The sequence below is a fragment of the Pipistrellus kuhlii genome, unplaced genomic scaffold, assembly GCF_014108245.1.
Source record: "Pipistrellus kuhlii isolate mPipKuh1 unplaced genomic scaffold, mPipKuh1.p scaffold_m20_p_9, whole genome shotgun sequence".
In the NCBI taxonomy this organism is placed as follows: domain Eukaryota; kingdom Metazoa; phylum Chordata; class Mammalia; order Chiroptera; family Vespertilionidae; genus Pipistrellus; species Pipistrellus kuhlii.
Window position 1 is genome coordinate 48399658 of NW_023425595.1, and position 19122 is coordinate 48418779.

The following is a 19122-nucleotide window of genomic DNA, read 5'->3' on the forward strand; positions in this document are numbered from 1 at the left end:
TTCAATAGTTTTATTTTTAGGTGTCTTGATTTAGATTTCTTTTTATTTATCATACTTGCGGTTTGCAGAACATTTTTTACATCTGTGCATTGAACTCATCTGTTTGGGAAATCCTCAGCCATCATCACTTCAAATATTGCCTCTGTCCCACTTTTTCTCTCTTATCCTTCTAAAAGCCCATTTAAGCAATATGGTGTACCTTTTCACAGTCTTCTCTGTGTCTCTTACCCTCTGTTTTATATTTTTAATCCTTTTCTCTCCCCATTTTTTATTCTGTACATTTTTTTTCTGATCTACCTTTTTTTTAAAAAATTCTATTCAGCTGTGTTTTATCTACTGTCAAACACAACTTCTGGATTATGTTATTTTATTCCAAAATTCAAAAATTTCAGTTAATGCTTTTATAATATTTTTCAGGTTTAAAATTTTAACATAATTATTTTTATATTCCAAATCTCTTGTGAAAATTTACATCTTTTCATCTATTTTTTTCCATTTCCTCCTCTATTAAAAATACATTGATCATGTTTCTTTTAAAATCCTTGTTAGCCAGCTCTAATGTTTAACTCCTCTGTATATCTGTTTCTATAATTTTTTTCTCTAGATTTGGTTTATAGTGCCTTGTCTTTGGTATGCCTAATATTTTTTATTTGTTGCCAGATTATGTATATAAACTGAGCTGGAGCTCCCGATGATATAACCAGACTCTAGAAAGGGTTTACCTCTCCACTGGGCAAATAGAGTGGTGGTTTATTATTTTAGTCCAAGTGGGAACACCTGCCTTTGGCTCTCCCAGTTTCAAATAAGAGCCTGTTGTAGTTATATGGTCTCTTTCCCCAGTGGTTGCCCCAGCTCTCACCTTGCCTCACAGGATTGCTAAAAATACTCCTTTCCAAAATTTTCCTGCTTAAGCTTTTTAGTCTGCCCCAGGCATCCCTAGTATTCTGGAAATGTACTGAAGGGAGAAACTAGTTCTGATTGAGGAACCCAATATCTCTGCCAAAAGTTTCTCTGCTCTCTTACAGCATCCCTTCCAAACTTGGCATCAGACTTTTCACCATGCTCTCAGCCTTCTCACTACCCTCAGAACTGGCACATGGTCTTAGGATAAAAATGGCTGTGGAAGTCAGCTCACCTCTCCAAGTTTCTTCCCTTTCTGGAGTCTTGGTCCCATTAATCCTCACTGCTTCTGCAGCTTTAACATTATCCCTTTTGAATTGTATTTATATTTTCTAGCTATTCTTGTGGGAGTGCTGGTCTGCTGCTAGTTATCTCATCCCAGCTGAAATCAGGAGCACTTTGAAATGTTTGTCACTTGATAATTTCCAGCTCTTGCCTAAAATGTCTAAACTTGTCCTTTATCTGCCTGAACATAATAAGCATAGTTTATCTTAAAGTTTTTGTGTCAATCCCAATACTAGAGGCCCTGCGCACGGGATTTGTGCACTGAAGGGATTGGGGTGTCCCTCAGCCTGGCCTGGGACCTCTTGCAGTCCAGGACCCCTCAGGGGATGTCAACTTGCTGGCTTAGGCTGATTCTTCTCCCTCACCCGTCCCCCCACGTAAGCCGGAAGTCAGGCATCTCTCTTGCAATCCAGGGCTCTCACAATACGGGCTCCCACCACCGCCACTGTGCTCACCACCTATCAGCTGGGCTTCTAGCTGAGTATCTGCCCCTGGTGGTCAGTGTGCGTCATAGCAACTGGTTGTTCCACCATTTGGTCAGTTTGCATATTACCCTTTTATTATATAAGAAGATATAGAATCACTGCCTGTTGTTTTTATAGTTTGTTTCTGCTAATGTTTGTTCTTATTGCCTCATGTTCTCAAATGCCTGGTTATTGATTATGTGCTAGTCATTGCATTTAAAAAATTTTTGAATAATATTTAAAGACTACAATTATTATCTCTTTCTCCAGAGAGGATTTTTGTTTCTTCTGCCAAGTGTTCATGGCTGAATTCTGTGCTACTAATTTTTTTAAACTTCTTTACCAAGATTTCTGCTGGGATAGCAGTGTGTGAATGTATTTTCTCAGATGACTATAGCTGAGCCCAAATTGAAATCCTTAAACTCATTTCCTTTGAAGTGTTTTGCTGTCTTTTTTAAAAAAAAAACACATGCTTTTTAGATCTTAACAGTATAATTGTTTTTTGTATTTTCTATTACCATTTCCAGCTGAGACTTGCTAGATGTTTACCAATCCCATTACCTCTTCCTGGGCACATAGACTATCTCCTATTCTCTGTTGGAATTGGTAACACAGGGCCATGTGATTAGGTTTTAGGCAATGTGATGTGGGCGGCAGTGATGTTCTGTCTTTAGTTGTGGCCACAAAACCCCATGCAAGGTTGCCCATGCTATTTCTTTTCCATAATGACCTTGGAGGCTATATGTTTATAGATATGTTATAATAAATATATGTTTAATATGGTAGTGACACAAGATACAAAAAAACAGGGATTCCTATATCCCTACGTGCAGGAGAGGGACTCCACAGCACACTGTGACATGGCCAAGAAATACACTCTCATGATAGAAAGCTTCTAAGACTTTTGAGGTAGTTTGTTACAGCAGCTGTATTACTTGTCCTATTTAATACACCATTAGAAAACTTTTTTCCTCTCAGCTGTACTCATCGAGATGCAATTTTATTGAGTTAGTCAGGTTTGAAAGTGGGGCTGAATTGAACGATGATAACATCATACTGGATATCCAAAATTTCTAGACCTCAGGCTCACAAAAATATGTGAATATCAAAAATAGTTATTTTCTTTTTTTCTGAAACTCATTGGGCTCTCTCAAGGTAATCATTGAGAGAAGGTAACTTGAATACCATGCAAACATGCAGTATTTTCAGTCTAGTTTAGGATGAAATTTTAATGAGTAAAAATTGTTATGAGGGAAAATTGTTAGCATCATTTGGCAGAATTAAAGTCTTCAGACCCATTATCATGCTGTTAGAAAAAAATGTTGAGTAATAATGCAGTTTATTTTACACTAATGTGATTATTTTCATGAGTTATGTTTGAAGTCTCAAAAGGCTCAGTCATCCCCATATTCACGTCTTTATCAAATGCAAATCCTAGGACTTGTAACACTTCCTCTCTTGCACCAGGTGTCAACACTTATTCCCAATTTTCTATGGCTACAACCAGAAAAAACTTCTTGGAGGTGCTCTTTCATCTTCTTCAGGACTTGTGCATCCCAGAGAATGCCCTCAGCCATTCATTCCACCAACACTCTGATCAGCATTTCTCAAACATTTGTTAACCCCAAACTATTTTACTGGTTACTCAGTGTATTCTTTTGATAAACTTTTGGCTCAATAATTTAAGTACTGGGTTCTACACCAGTATGTTTCTTTTCTGCCTCTTTATTGCTACTAAATTATAGGACTAAAATTATAATTATAGGTGATTGAGAATGTCAGCAAGTATTTGATGACTTCATCAGATAGTTCTGGATATTCAGGTCTAATATGAACCTAGAGTTAATGGAGAGATTTAATGACTAAGTGACTAAGTCTCTTAAATTTTTAAGGCTGGCAGTTTGATTGGGTCTACTTGGACTAGTAACAACTAAATTCCTGATCTACTTTGATTGAAGTTGTGTTCCGTCAAGCAATTCTTTATTTTATTGCAGCCCCTTGATGTGGCTTTTAAACATACCCAAGATTTTCATTGCTTTGCTTTCTCTAATTAAAAAAAGCAAATCATTAAATTTTGGAAATGAGTCAAATTCCCAGTGGCTGAGGCATTTGTACGTCTTGTTTTGTTTTAATCCTAACATCTCATTCTCACCATTGAAAATTGGCTGTAGTTTATCCCTGAAGTGATAAATTCAGGCTTGTCTAAAAAAAATTGAGGGTGTTGCTGAGATATACCAGACATTTGAAATGATAGAAATGGTCTTTATCAGCATTATCAGTGTCAGGAAGAAATTTCCTTACCCCCTTTTCACAGTTCCTAAGAGCACATTTATTTCTGCCAACCAGGGTTCTTCAGTGGGGGAATAGTGTCTCATATTCACTGTCCATTTCTTGGCAGAATGTGCTAAAAAAGTGTAAACTCGATAGCTGCATGTTATCATAGTTAAAATTGTCACTTATTTCCTTAAACATAAAATTGCAATTAGGAGACTCTATGGAAGACTGCCAGTTAATCTCTGAAAACCAAGCCAGTGTGTGGATTTGCATGGAAAATCTGGGTCTCTGCCAGAAATGAGGGGACACCTCTAGTCTAGAGAAGGGCTCTAAAACATAAAATTTTCTTCTCCTGTGGTCTGGGTTTTCTGTATTACAGCAACCACAGGTCATCAAGCACTTCACATACATAGAATACAGGTAGCTGAAAAGTGGAACTGCTGTCTGCATGCCCGATTGATGCACACCATTGCTATTAGCAATCTTACCACTGCCCTTTAATGTGCATATTGACCAGCCATCACCATTCAGTGGCTGGTCTACAAGAAAACAGTGAAGAAGGTGACCTGAGTTTGTTTTTAATTTTGTTTTCTTCCAGTGGAAAATTTAATCTTGTTTTCTTCCAGTGGAAAATTTCCTTGTGGAAAAGCCTGTCTTTTTCCAATGAAAAAAGCCATATATTTTATACTGAAAAGTATAACTGTGGTCATAGAACACACTTTGCTTTCTGAGTGAATAATACATGAAAGACAATATATGGAGCAAATGGATTTTCAGTTAATTTCAATTTGCAGATATATATTGCTATACTTTTCACTTTTCATTTCTAGCTATTTCTAAAACATCATTTCAAACAGTCACCTGTCCCAACACTTACAGATTCCCACTCTTGTTTTTTTCTGTATGTATGGTCTTTCCTGGGGTCCAGTGAGAGCACGTACTAGGATGCACTTTGACAACAGGGGTTTCTCAGAGCAGCCAGAGAACAGCCTCCTTCCTGAGAGAAACCGCTTCATGTGTGACTCTTCACACATGCAGGAACTCTCCGGCATCAAAAGTTGAGGAAAATACTCATTAGGGCTTGTTGGTACACTTTAGGCAGATACTTCTAGATTTTATACAAAAATGGACCAATTGCCTTCTAGTGCATTCTAGGTCATGTGCGATTTTTTAAAATAATGGGTAGGAAGTAGAACTTCTGGTTTTGTTTGTTGTTTGTTTCTTTACAACAGTCTGCTTGTATAAAACACGGAGGCATAAAGGCATGTGAGGAAGAGTTTTCAGTCTTTTCCTTATTAGACTTCACACAACTTAGCAGCTCCTGAGTATCTTGTAAGGCTTTGTTGATTCATAGCATTTTCTATAAGACACTCAGACTTGGAGGTCTTTGTTTTACAATATTGCAGCCCACTGAGCTAGTAGACCAAGCAGAAAATGGGTTGGCTGCTGTCATTAAACAAATAGGTACAGGGGTAAAGGGGACAGTACCAAAAACATGACTTTGCCCCATAATTCAAGATGTTTATACCAGAGTTCTAAGATAGGCTTTTCCTTGATTTGTTTGTCACATAATTCATTCTACAACTGGTTTTTTTTAGAACCTACACCAAGGATGTCAAACTCCTGGCTGCGAGTTTCATATGCTTGATCTACCCTTGCCTGTCACTCTTATAGGCATTGGATTTTCAATGAACACAATCAACAAGAGTGCCTCCTTCATGGAGTTTATGTTCTCTAGGGAAAGACAGGGAAGAAATAAAACCAAAAAAAGGATATATAGCATGCTTATAGAATTCTCAGTTTAATGGAGAGATGAAAACAGATACTTAATTATCAAAACACGCTGAAAGAGGGATAATAAACCCAAGGGCATTTGCTAGTATGAAAGAAGGAATACACAGCTCACTCTATGTAGTGAGATGGATAGATCAGAAGGCTTTCTGGTAGAAGAGACATCTAAACTGAATCTTAATAGCTAAGGATTGGCCAGGAAAAAAATTGGGTAGGGAGTAGAAGGGTTGTCTGCGGACCCCCTGAAATGTGAACACCATCAATTCTATGCAAAATTTTGAGAGCTTGTGTATATATGTTTAAAAATAACCATTCTATATATACCTTGTGCATAAAACCATCACTAAAATTAATTTTACAAAGTGGCTAATTTCATTGCATTTATATATCTGTATACCTAAGTCTTACCCTACCCCCATGGTTTTTTTGTCTTTGTTTTCCTTCTGTTGTTTGCCAAGAGCATTTACTACTACTACTTGACCTTAAATCATGAATGCAGCATTTGCTGACGGCTCATTCTACATTTACTTTGTAGGAAGTCCATCCAGGTCATGGTTTTGAGTACCGTATGTCTTTTCATTTTTAAACAACATCTGCTCTTAGAGGTACATAATTCAGCTCTAAGGTTGAAGGTCACCTGACAAAATATTAACTACAAAAAGTTATTAAAATGTTATGAGAATATTACACATACTAATGCCATTTTCAGCTATGACATTTGTCAATGACTCTTAACCTTATATAGGACAAATTTATTTTAAAAAGCATTTGCAAGCAAAATAATATATTTTATTGAGAATTGAGGTTACAGTTCTTCAGAAAAATAAGTTAAAAAGAATTAACTCAAGTGCAATTACATCTAGTTTTCACTCAAACTAGTTTTCACTCAAACACAATTATTTTGAAAAATAAAAACCCACAGTTTAATTTCTTTATGGCATAAACATGTGTTTTCCTATTTATTATCAAGAAAATGCTAACGGAATAATTTTCAGAGTGATACTTCAACACATCTTTCTGGACCCAGTTTAAATGGTATGTTAGTATCTAGTTCAAATAGATCACTGATGTGTGTGCAGAAGAACTAGCTAATTTTTAAGAATATTTACCATTTATCATAGAACAATATATAGCATTCCTAGACATTTCTTAAGCATGTTTTCTTATCTCCTTGGTAAAACCAATCACTTGTAGAAAGTTGTTTAGCCTGGTGAACACTAGTGGCATAAACCAGATTAACCATAATATTGCTAAAGTATTAATTATTAGTCAGCCATTTAATGTTAGGAAGAATATGGTTATACTTTTAAAATCAAAATTCCTCAGATTTTCATATGAAGGGAAACTAGTTGAGCCAGGAAACTAAAAATAGACTCAGTTTTTTAAAAACTCATTTTATATTATCAATGGTCTATATTTTTATCAAATTATTTTTTCTTCAACAGAAAATATTCATTGAGCCACTGGTGTATATTTTACTTATTTCCATGATCTATATTCTGTATCTTCTTCCTTTAGACTCTAAAGTTTAGAGAGAGAACTGAGGCCAAGACCCACTGGGTATAGATATCAGTAAATGTATTATTCTGATGCTGTGCCTTCTGATGTCTACAGTGAAGAGGTGCCACAGGTAAGCTACAGAAAGACCTGTGCTTTGCCACAGCAAGACATGGCACTAATGTAAAACTTCAATTAATGTTTCAAGTAATATTTTAGAGTATTTTGTAGTTAGATAGCTTTTCTGTATTATGAAATTAGGTTTTGTTAAATGCTAAGTGCATCCTAAGTGAGTGGCACTTGCTAATACAAAACTTCTTTCATTTGGTAACACCATACAAATGGTAATACCATACAAACAAGAAAAAACCCTAGTTCTTAATTAATTGTGGAGAAGTCTGGCCATGTCAGGAAAAAATCCTCTGATAAAGAATATCTGAGAACCAGTGTTTTGACAAGTCAATTTTAAAACTGGTGAAGCCCTTTTGAATGTAAAGGATTAATTATAACTTAAAACAGAGGATATCAGAGGTAAGAAAAGCTTTTTTCCCCCCTCACCACAATTAGGAAAGGCTCTCAGGCACCTGGTCAGCTTTCAGAGAAGAGGAGACTTTATGGTGATGGCACATGAAATGCTGAAGTGATTTTAGCCATAATGTAATGGAGCAAAGATACCAAACAAAAATTTGGCAGGTGCAATCACACTCATTTTTCCAGGCCCTAATATGAAAGCAAAAGCTTGTCTAACAAAAATATCTTCTCTAAAAATCTTTAGAAAATGTTATGACTCATTAAAACTACATTTTCAGAGGAAAAATATTGCCCAATGATTTTTTACAAATAAAACATATAATTGAAGAATCCATAAATAAGAATACATTTATTATTTACATCTAAATCATGTTTCCTCTTAAGAATTAAAACTACTTTCTCCCTTTTTAGCCCCTCTTTTCTGCATTTCAACTTTTCCTTGTACCAAAAGTATTGCTAATTTAGTGAATTAAGTACAGGATGTTAGTTAAGCACTCATTGCATGAGAAAGCATGGTTAATAATGTGCTCAACATTTATTCATTTGAATTTAAATTTTATCTGTTACTACAATAAACTAATCAAATTGTCATTGAATTAGATGACTTCACCTCATAAGGAAAACAGGTGAACGTATAAAAATAAAATTTCACACACGGACTAGAAATATTAAAAACAGCTGACAAAAACTTAATAGTACTTAATAGTGCTTTCTATTAAATAATGGTTTTCAAGTCAGTTTGTGCCATTAAACTGTTTTAGAACGCCTGATTTATTCTTAGATTCAAAATTATATAACACTAGTTTCCATGATAATTACATTTCCTATAACTTCTTTCATATCTTCTCAGTATGACTAAATGTTCAACATAACATTGACATAAAAGTATCACAAACAATTATTGGTCTTATTCAATGCAAATATTTTAAAAAGAGTTTGATTCATATGAATTTGTACCAAAATAAAGCTACTAATATTTCTTTAGGATTTTACTTGATGATTCATTCATGATATAAGCAAAATATACTTGAACTAAGTTAACATTTACATATAAAAATATAGAATATATAGTATACGACAGTGATCTTGATGTCTTGTAGTGTTACAAATTAGAGTACCACCAGCCTGATTAAAAAGTTCAACATGTTTTTAAATTATAAAATTTTTAAAAAGCAGGATTCTTAGTTAGTTTTACATTTAATTTTAATCCTCCATATCAATTGAGTTTCTTTGTTTTGGCTAATAACTGGGCTTGAAGAACCAGAAATGTTTAGTAGACAGTTTATTGTTGTCTTTATTTTCCTAAGCATGAATATCTTTTTGTTTATTCTGCCCATTCTGATCAATAAAAGGAAAACCACAGGGCAGGAAACAGTGAAAAAAAATCCTGTCTTTTGTCAGATATCTATTTCCTGCCATTCAGAATAATGGATAGTGCCTAAAACAACCTCGAAAGGAAGAAAAAGAGCTCAAACCACAAAGAGAAATAATAAGAGCTTGGCACCTTCTACCAGCCAGCAGTTAAACTAGCAAGTGGTTTCTATTTTTTTTTTTTTTTAATTGCTTCTTTTCCTTGTTGAGGTTTATATAGCTGAAGTGCAGGTTTTTTAGAGTTCTGATTTTCTACTCAGGTCACATGTGCTATTCAAAGATCACTGGCTTTCAGAGTATTAAAAATAATTAAATAGACTCAACACTAAAGTTAAACTGAACTGAACTTAATTTATTCTTTTTCATAGATGTGATGTGAGAAATAAAAAATCCTGGACTAGGAATCGAAAGTTATCTTGATCTCAGGGCTGAGTGATCTTGACCAAGTTACTTAACCATTCTGGGCATTAATTTCCTCAGGTAAAAATAAGGGAATTGTATTGGGTAACCTTTAAAGTCTCTTTCAAATTTAATTGAAGCACTAAGGCAGAATCTTGTAGGGTGCCTTGCAGCTGTCATTATGAAGATCAACTACCATGACAGAATATTGTAAGAATAATTCAGGTTTTATGGATTTCTGGTGCTAACATTATGGTTAGTGAGAGTTTTCTAAACTTCCAGAGGCTAATCATAAGTATTTGGCTCTCTAGTAATAAAAAAAAAAAATAATCGAGATATTTTTACATTATACACAGAGTATGCTTTGACATTCACTGGGATGGTCTGGAGTTTTACATACTTTAATTCTCTTAGTGTTGAATCTTGTTCTCTCTTCAACTGCATGGCAAATAGTAGCATGAGGATAAAAGGATCTTGGTTAAAGCATTTCTGACTGAATGAAGAATAACAGAAGTCTTTTAATTACTTAACATTTAAATTTTATTTCTAATATTTAAAACCAAGAATCTGTAATAGTTTACCACTGTTGATAAAGAATTGAAATTTACTGCCAAAGAAAACAGAGTTTGGTTCTATTTTTAAGTATATGGCAATGTGTTCTAGTACTTATTTTAATCATTTTCAGAACTGAGACAAAAGTAGAAGACTCAATTCCATGTCAGCTATTTCAAACCAGATGTGAAGCATGTTGAATTCATTAGAGAGGGACTTTGTGGCATACCAGATATAACTTTGGGAGAAGGGTAAATAATTTCTTCAACAGTTACATAGGTACCTAACAAGAAACCAACAAATCCAGTAAATGCTATAGAAATATTTTTCAGAATCATCCATATATTGTAGTGTTCCTTAGAAAATGTAAGAATTTCAACCAAAGGTGGGAGGATCAGGGCCAATGTGCTGCTGCTCACAGCTCCAACGAAGGAAATCACAATGTCTAAACGAGGAATCAGAACTGCTCCCGCACCTGGTAAATGGAAATGACTTTATTTAAATAGTTATTACTGACATGAATACTATAGAAGTTATTACTGACATGAATACTATAGATATTTTCAATATATTACATTAAAGTTAATTAATGCAAGTAGGCACTAAACTACTGATTATGGGAGAATCTGTTGAGCTAAAAAGGAAGACAAACAAAATGGTGACATTTCTTGAACTTTCACTTGTCAGAATTTATTAAAGAACTTTTAATATTTTGCTGTGAGATTCTGGACAAAGAAGTTTGGACAGATTATTCTTCCATTCAGTTAATTGTAGATGAGGTGGTGTGATATAAATAAATTAGAGCTAGCTATTCCTTATACTAGAATTTCAATTAACCAAATAGAAGGAACAATAGAAATACAAAATATTAAGCAAACACCACAGTGATAACTGTTGTACAAAAAGTCACTAAAAGATACTAAAATTGGTGGACGAAAACTGTAGAGAACAAGATATTTGCATAATTTCAAAACTAGTTTCTTTATAGTTGGAGAAACCTCTCAAACACCCTTCACCAAGTGATCAAAGTTAACATCACTAATAAAACATAATTGATACTATCGTGTGATGCATTGAGAAGTGCAAAGGATCACCTACGGAATTCTTGTTAAAAATGCTTAGCTTAACTTCAATCTAATAAGAAAGCATCATACAAATCCAAACTGAAGGAAATTCTACAATATTACGGACATTTCAAATGGAAGACAAAAAGTGTCAAGACTAGAGGAAACTATGTAGATATGACAAATCAAGTGAGATGTTGCACTGGTTCCCCAATCAGAAAAGAATAGACAAAACTGGCAAAATGGTCTACAGATTAATTGGTGTTATATTAATGTTAATTTCTTGGTTTTAATAATTGTAAGAGGCGGGTCCAAAATGAGGGTGAAAGAGGACATGGAGTTTGCCCCCTCCCATGAAGACACCAAATGCCTGAATGTGCACCTGTGTTTACAGAAATTCCTCCGAGAGACAACTGAATGAGAAAGACTACAAAAAGAAGAGCAAGAAACTGTGGGATCCCACCAGAAATCTCATGGAACCCATCAGGAATGAAGGAACTGGTAAGCACCACTGTTTACATACCCTCTGCACTTGGATAGCTCAGTAGGAGCTTAACTAGGTGCTCTGGCTGAACTTCAAGGCTGCAGTAACACATCTCCAGCCAGCCCTCCTAGAGCTAACTCCAGCAGGAAACAAGAATGAGCCACAGTAGGTATGCAGAGCCCGTCCTACACCCCCCCCCCCCCCACACACACACACACATCTGGAGCTAATCAACAGGCCCAACAGGGTGCAGAGACCTTTACCAGGCCACAGCTGCAAGCGCCCCCTGGGCTGACCCACTAGGAGCAAAAGCAGAACCACGAGAGCCTAGCTCATGCATCCTGGGTAGCCATGTCTAGAGAGAGGGAAATTGGTGCTGTGGTGATTGTGTTTATAGGGTGTTCTATCTCTGACCAGGCTCTCAAGACAGTCGATCAAACAATAGGGTAAGCCTTGTATGCATAGCAGAAAGTACTCACTCACCCCCAGTAAGAGGGAGAGTTCTGCTGCACCAAAGGCCTACACAAAACAAAAGGGCTTGCCTCAGCCACCCCCCCCCCCACACACACACACACCAGGATGCTCTACCTAGATCAGAAGCAGGGTGCTTAGCACAAACCTATAGGACTGCCCCACCTGGCACAGCAGGAAAGCTCATACACACCAGGCTACATCACCTGGAAATTGCAACCTCAGGCCAGACAGCATCCCAGAAACCACCCCTCCCCCCCAACCCGAGTTACACAGAGGCCACTTTTAAACAGACCATTTTTTCAAGATTGGGAGAGTGATCAATCTAACTCATTGTAACAAACACCAAAGGTCAAACAAAATGGGGAAACAGAAGAATATGCCCCAAATGAATAAGCAAACAAAACCTGGAGATAAACTATTGGCCAGATAAAAAATTTAAACAGTCACAGGATACTCAATAAAGTTGAGAGTACAATAGAGTAAGTTAGAAAACTTCAACAAAGAGTTAGAAAATAAAGAACCAAATAGAGATGAAGAATACAAAAACTTAAAAGGAAAACACATTAGATGGAATTAACAATAGGTTAGTTAACATAGAAGAACAGATTAGTGATCTGAAAAAGTAGTGGAAAGCACCCAATCAGCAAAATGAAAAAGAATTTTTAAAAATGAGAAGGATCTCTGACACAACATCAAGCACTCAAACATTATATAGCAATTCCCAGAAAAAGGGGAAATATATTGAAGAAATAATGGCTGAAAAGTTTCCTAATCTGAGAAGGAAAGGGACATCAAAGTTCTGGAAGCACAGAGAATCCCAAACCAGCTGAACCCTGCCAAGACGTATTGTAATTAAAATGGCAAAAGTTAAGGATAGAGAGACAATCTTTAAGGCAGCAGGAAGGAAACAAGAAGTTTCTTACAAGGTAAATCCCCACAAGGCACTCAACTGATTTCTCAGCAGCAATGTTACAGACCAGAAGGGAGTGGCAGAAAATATTTAAAAACTGATAAAAAGGAGCCTACAATCTAGACTACAACCTTTCTGCAAGGTTATTAGAACCCAAAGAGAGAGAGCTTCCCAGACAAGCAAAAATGAAATAAGTTCACCACCAAAACGGCTTCACAAGAAATAGTAAGGTATCCTCTTTATGCAGAAAAGACAATAACCTGAAATAGAAAATATATGGAGGTAAAGGCAAATATATAATAAACAGTAAATCTATCACTTAAAAAGATAAAACTAGCAAAACAAACAATAGGGAATACACAAAACAAAAAGATATAAAACATGACATTAATAAATTTGTGTGTGTGGGGGGGGGAAATGTAGTACTTTTAGAATGTGTTTGAACTTAAACACATATGATCTTAAAACAGACTGCTGTAGATATAAATGGATATATGGTAACCAAAAATAAAAAGAAACCCAAACAAAACACTAATTAAAAAAAACTGGCATATCAAAAGATATCAAAAGAAATCGAAAAAAATTAAAAACAATGAACAAACTGACAATGAACAAACTGGCAATAAGTACATACCTCTTAATAATTATTTTAAATGTAAATGGACTAAATGCTCCCATCAAAAGACATAGCATGACAGAATAAATAAAAAAACAAGACCCATCTATATGCTGCCTATATGAGATTCACTTTAGGTCAAAAGACATACCAACTGCCAAAACTGGTTTGGCTCAATGGATAGAGCATCGGCTTGGGGACTAAAAGTTCCCGGGTTCGATTCCGGTCGAGGGCATATACCTTGGTTGCGGGCATATCCCCAGTAGGGGGTGTGCAAGAGGCAGCTGATTGATGACTCTCTCTCATCAATGTTTCTAACTCTCTATCTCTCTCCCTTACTCTCTGTATAAAATCAATAAAATATACTTTAAAAAAAAAATAGACACACCAACTGAATATCAAGTTATGAAAAAAGATATTTCCTGCAAATAGAAATTGAAGAGGTCTGGGGAAGCAATACAACATATCAGATAAAATAGGCTTTAAAACAAAGGATTGAAAAGAGACAAAGAATATTACATAATGTTAAAGGGGTCTATCCAAGAAGAGTATATAACAATTGTAAATGTTTATGCACAACATAGACACACAAGAATATAAAACATTAATGGACACAAAAGCTAGAAATTAACAGTAATAAAATAATAGTTGGGGGCTTTAAGACAGAAAATTAGTAGGAAATAATGGCCTTAAATGTCACATTAGAGTGACTATTATTAATAGACATTTCTAAAACATTTCACCCCCAAATTGCAGAATACACATTTTTCTCCAGTACATATGGAACATTTTCCAGGAGAGTCCACATAATAGACCACAAAACAAACCTCAATAAATTCAAATCACTAAAATCATTATCAAGCATCTTTTCTGACCCATATAGTATAAAACTAGAAATCAACTAAAGGAAGAAACTGGATAAAATACATTAAATTTAAATAACATAATAAATAACCAATGGGTCAAAGACAAAAATGAAACAGGAAATTAAAAGCTACCTTGAGCCCTAGCCAGTTTGGCTCAGTGGATAGAGCATTAGCCCACAGACTGAAGGGTCTTGGGTTTACTTCTAGTCAAGGGGCACATTCCTCAGTTGCAGGCCGAATCCCCAGCCCTGGTCATGATGCTGCAGGAGGCAGGCAACCAATTGATATGTCTCACATAGATGTCTCTAACCACCCTCCCTGCCCACTCTTTCTGAAAATGGGAAAGAACCAATAGGTGAGAATTAACAATACCAAAAACTTATCTTGAGACAAATGAAAACACAACCTTCCAAAATGTATGGGAGGTAGCAAAAGCAGTTCTAAAAAGGAAATTCATAGCTAAACAGGCCTTCAAAAAACAGAATTACCAAATAAGAAATTTACCTTTAGATATAAAGGAGCTAGAAAGAGAATAATAGAGAAAATCCAAAGTAAGTAGGAGGAAGAAAACACAGATCAGAGTGGAAACAAATAAAATACAGACCAAAAAATTAGAAAAGAACAATGAAATTCAGACCAAATTCTTTCCATGGATAAGTAAAATTGCCAAATATCTAGCCAAACTTGTCAAGGAAAAAAGAGAGCCCAAATAAAATCTGAAATGAAAGAGGAGAGAACAGACAACACAGAAAACAAAGGATCATTAAAGAATACCATGAACAATTATATGCCAACAAACTGTACAATCTCAAAGAAATTGATACATTTCCAGAAACATACAAACTTCCAAGACTAAACCAGGAAAAAATAGAAAATATGAGCAGGCTGATCACTGGCAATGAAATTGAATTAGTCATTGAAAAACTTCCAACAAACAAAAGCACAGATGAATTCTACCAAACATTTAAAGAATAATTAATATCCTTCTCAAACTATTCAAAGAAATTAAAGAGGAAGGGCTGCTTCCAAGCTCATTCTATGAGGGCAGCTTTTACCATACCACCAAAATTAGACAAAGATACGAACAAAAAGAATTACAGGTGAATAACCATGATTAATATAAATGCAAAAATTCTCAATAAAATACCAGTAAACCAAATTCAACAATACATTAAAAGGATTATGCACCATGATCAAGTGGAATTTATACAAGGGAATGAAAGGATGACTCAATATCCTCCAAACAATTAACATTATACATCACATCAAAAACCAAAAATAAAAATTATTGATCTGATCATCTCAGATGCAGAAAAAGCATTTGACAAAACATCCCTTTATGATAAATACTCTCAACAAAGTGGGCATAAAAGGAACTTAACATAATAAAGGCTATATATGATAAGCTCACACTTAAAACTATTCAATATATCAAATGATGAAAAGTTGAAAAGTGTTTCCTCTACGATCAGTAACAGATAAGGATACTCGCTCTTACCACTATTATTCAATATAGTACTAAAAGTCCTAGCCACAGTTATCATACAAGGTAAAGAAATAAAGGCATCCAAATTGTAAATGAAGAGGTAAAACTATCACTATTTGCAAATGACATGATATTCTATACAGAAAATCATTCAGAATCCACCAAAAAATTAACAGAATGAATTGAGTATAGTTACAGGATACAAAATTAATTTATACAAATCACTTATAAACCTATATAAGGCTAATATGCAAAGTGTCCCCTCGGGAGTTCAACCGGGAAACCAAGAGTTCAATTGCTCGCTATAATGTGCACTGACCACCAGAGGGTGGCGTGGAACAAAGGAAGGCCCCAGCTGGCAGCCTGCGGGTCCCCAATCTGCCCTGATTGCCAACCAGGCCTAGGACCCTCTAGTATACTAATAACAATCACAAGGAAAAATTGATAAAATCCCATTTATAGTTACAGCAAAAAAGAAAATACATGAATAAATTTAACTGAGCAATCTACAGGTTCAATGTAGTTTCTATCAAAATACCAATGACATTCTTCTCAGAACTAGAACAAATAATACTAAAACTTATATGGAATCACACACAAAAAAAAAACAAATAGCCAAAGCATTCTTGAGAAAGAGGAGCAAAGTTGGAGATACCACACATCCTGGTGTCAAACTATCCTATATAATAAAAAGCTAATATGCAAATTGTCCCTTCAACCACAAGTTTGATCCCATTTATTTTTTAAAAATGAAAACATTAATTAGAAAAGATACATGCTCTCCTATATTCACTGCAGCATTGTTTACAATAGATGACATAGGGAAGCAACCGAGGTGTCCATTGACAGATGAACGGATAATGAAGATTAATGGATAATGAAGTACCCATCAATAAAAAAAATTTAAAAAAAAAAAGGAATCCTGTTACTTTCAACAACATGAATGGACCTCCTAGAGGGTATATGCTTAGTGAAGTAAGTCAGAAAGAAAGACAAAATACCACATGATTTCACTTATATGTGGAATCTTTGAAAAACAAAAACAGATGAAAAGAAACAAAGAACAAAGTGATGGTTGTTGGGGGTGGTGGCTGTAGAGTGGGTGAAAAGGTGAGGGGGAATATAGTCAATAATAATGTGATAAATTTGCATGGTGACAGATAGTTACTAACAGGTGGCACATCGTAAGATATATAAATGTGGAATCACTAAGCTGTACACCTGAAACTAATATTGTATGCTAATAACAATAAATGATTGCTTTGAACATAAGTTTTATCTACTTTAACCAGCTTTGGTTTTCCTTCAGACAAAATGTAATGCATTCAATTCTTTACATTTAGGCATAAGCTCCACCCCAAACTGCTCAATGCAATTTACAGAGTTAACCAAAATTTTAAGCCCTAACACCCTCCCTCTAACCTTGAATGGCTAACATGGTTACCAGTATCTTCCACAGAATTTCCAAAGCTGCTTGTTCCCCAGAATACAAGTAGCCTGTCCTTGGTGTCATTCTAGGCAATCTCATTAATTAGTTCAGTGTTAGTTATCCTTCTTTTTATAGTTATAATAATAGTGACAATAATAACTTCTAGCTATCTTGTTAATATTTTTAAACTCTACAAAAATGCCACAGTTGTGGAAAGGGGAGTTCAAAGGTGGTTTGCAACTTCCCTAAAGACACCAGCAAGGAAGTGGTAGGCCTGAGTTTGAACCATCAGGTTAGTGTGACTCCACAACTCACACCCTCCACTATACCAAGCTCCCTGTCATAAAAAATATCAAAACAAAGCCCATTCCCATAAATAGTCATAGAGAGTTTAACTGTTCAATATATAAATGTTAGCAGGAAAAAAACCCGAGGAAAACTAGAACCACAGTAAAATGTATATCAACAATATAAAGGATCCCTTATGCATTTGATTTAAATATATTTATATTTTAATCATCACTGATATCATTTTCAAAATAATACTTTGACTAGTTCTTCTAAGTATGATAGTATCTGGTTGTGTTTTTCTTACATAGAACTAGGAGCCCAGGTCGCTGCCACCCTCAAATCGCCCTGCCTCGTTCTCTGGCCCCTGAAGCAGCCACAGCCGCTGCTGATCAGACCCTCACCCAGCGCAGATGCCCGGAGACCCCTGCCACACCATCGCTGACATGCATACAACCTCCTCCTGTCCAATCAGCCCATTACAGCGTCCTGGTTAGTTAGCATATTTCTCTATTATAGATAGATAGATAGATAGATAGATAGATAGATAGATAGATAGATAGATAAATAAAATTTTAAACCAACAAGTATCCCAGCTAGGTGAGTAAAATTGTTCAAAAATATTTGAAAATATACTTGAAGTTGCTTCAGAATATGAAATTCAATAATGAAAAAACAGTTATGATATAAATATGTAGTGAAGTGATACTTACAAGTAATACTAACCAAGATGGATCTTATCACAAATTCACAGATTTGCTTCCACTTAGCCTGAAATTTGGATGTGATCACAGGGATAATAATCTCTGCTGGAACGTAGAACTGAATGGAATATGTCACAAAGATGCCAAAGGAATACAGAATTTTCACTGACTGATACAACCTGTTAAAAAAATTCAAAATTTACTCATTCTTCCCCCCCCAGCTTTATTGATGTACACCTAAAAAATAAAACTGTAATGTATTTAAAGTCTGTAACGTGATAATTTGAGATGCATATACATTGTGAAAAGATATCCATAAGCAAGTTAATTAACAGACCCATCACCTAACATATTTACTTTATTTATAACACTTTGGTTCTACTCTCTTGGCAAATTTCAATCACACAATTCAGTATTATTAATTACTGTTATTATGTTATACAGTAAATCCTCAGACCTTATTCATTCTAAAACTAAAAGTTTTACTGAGCTTTCTTCTTTCCACCAGCCCCTGGGAGCCAATCTACTCTCCTATGAATTGGACATTTTTTTAGACTTCACATATAAGTGATGCCATGCAATATTTATCTTTCTCTGTCTAGCTTATTTCATTTAGCAAAATGCCTTTGAGGTTCATTCACATTGTTATCTTAGTATGAAACTAGCTTTCTTCCTTTTATTTTTAATGTTAAGATAGACAAGAAATCCAACACAAACTAAGACAGTATATTACTAAT

At 35.2% G+C, this 19122-nt stretch overlaps 1 protein-coding gene across 4 annotated transcripts in view; it reads right to left on the minus strand.

Annotated features, from left to right (window-relative positions):
• Window positions 1-7626: 7626 nt before the first annotated feature.
• SLC36A4 (solute carrier family 36 member 4) overlaps window positions 7627-19122 on the minus strand; it is a 42105-nt gene continuing 30609 nt past the window's right edge. For all 4 annotated transcript variants that reach the window (XM_036426779.2, XM_036426777.2, XM_036426781.2 and 1 more), the window contains 2 exons: window positions 18395-18564; window positions 7627-10539 (listed from right to left, as the gene is read on the minus strand). In XM_036426779.2, coding sequence (XP_036282672.1) covers window positions 10235-10539; window positions 18395-18564 — 475 coding nt within the window. In that variant the 3' untranslated portion in view covers window positions 7627-10234. The remainder of the gene's footprint in view (window positions 10540-18394; window positions 18565-19122) is intronic.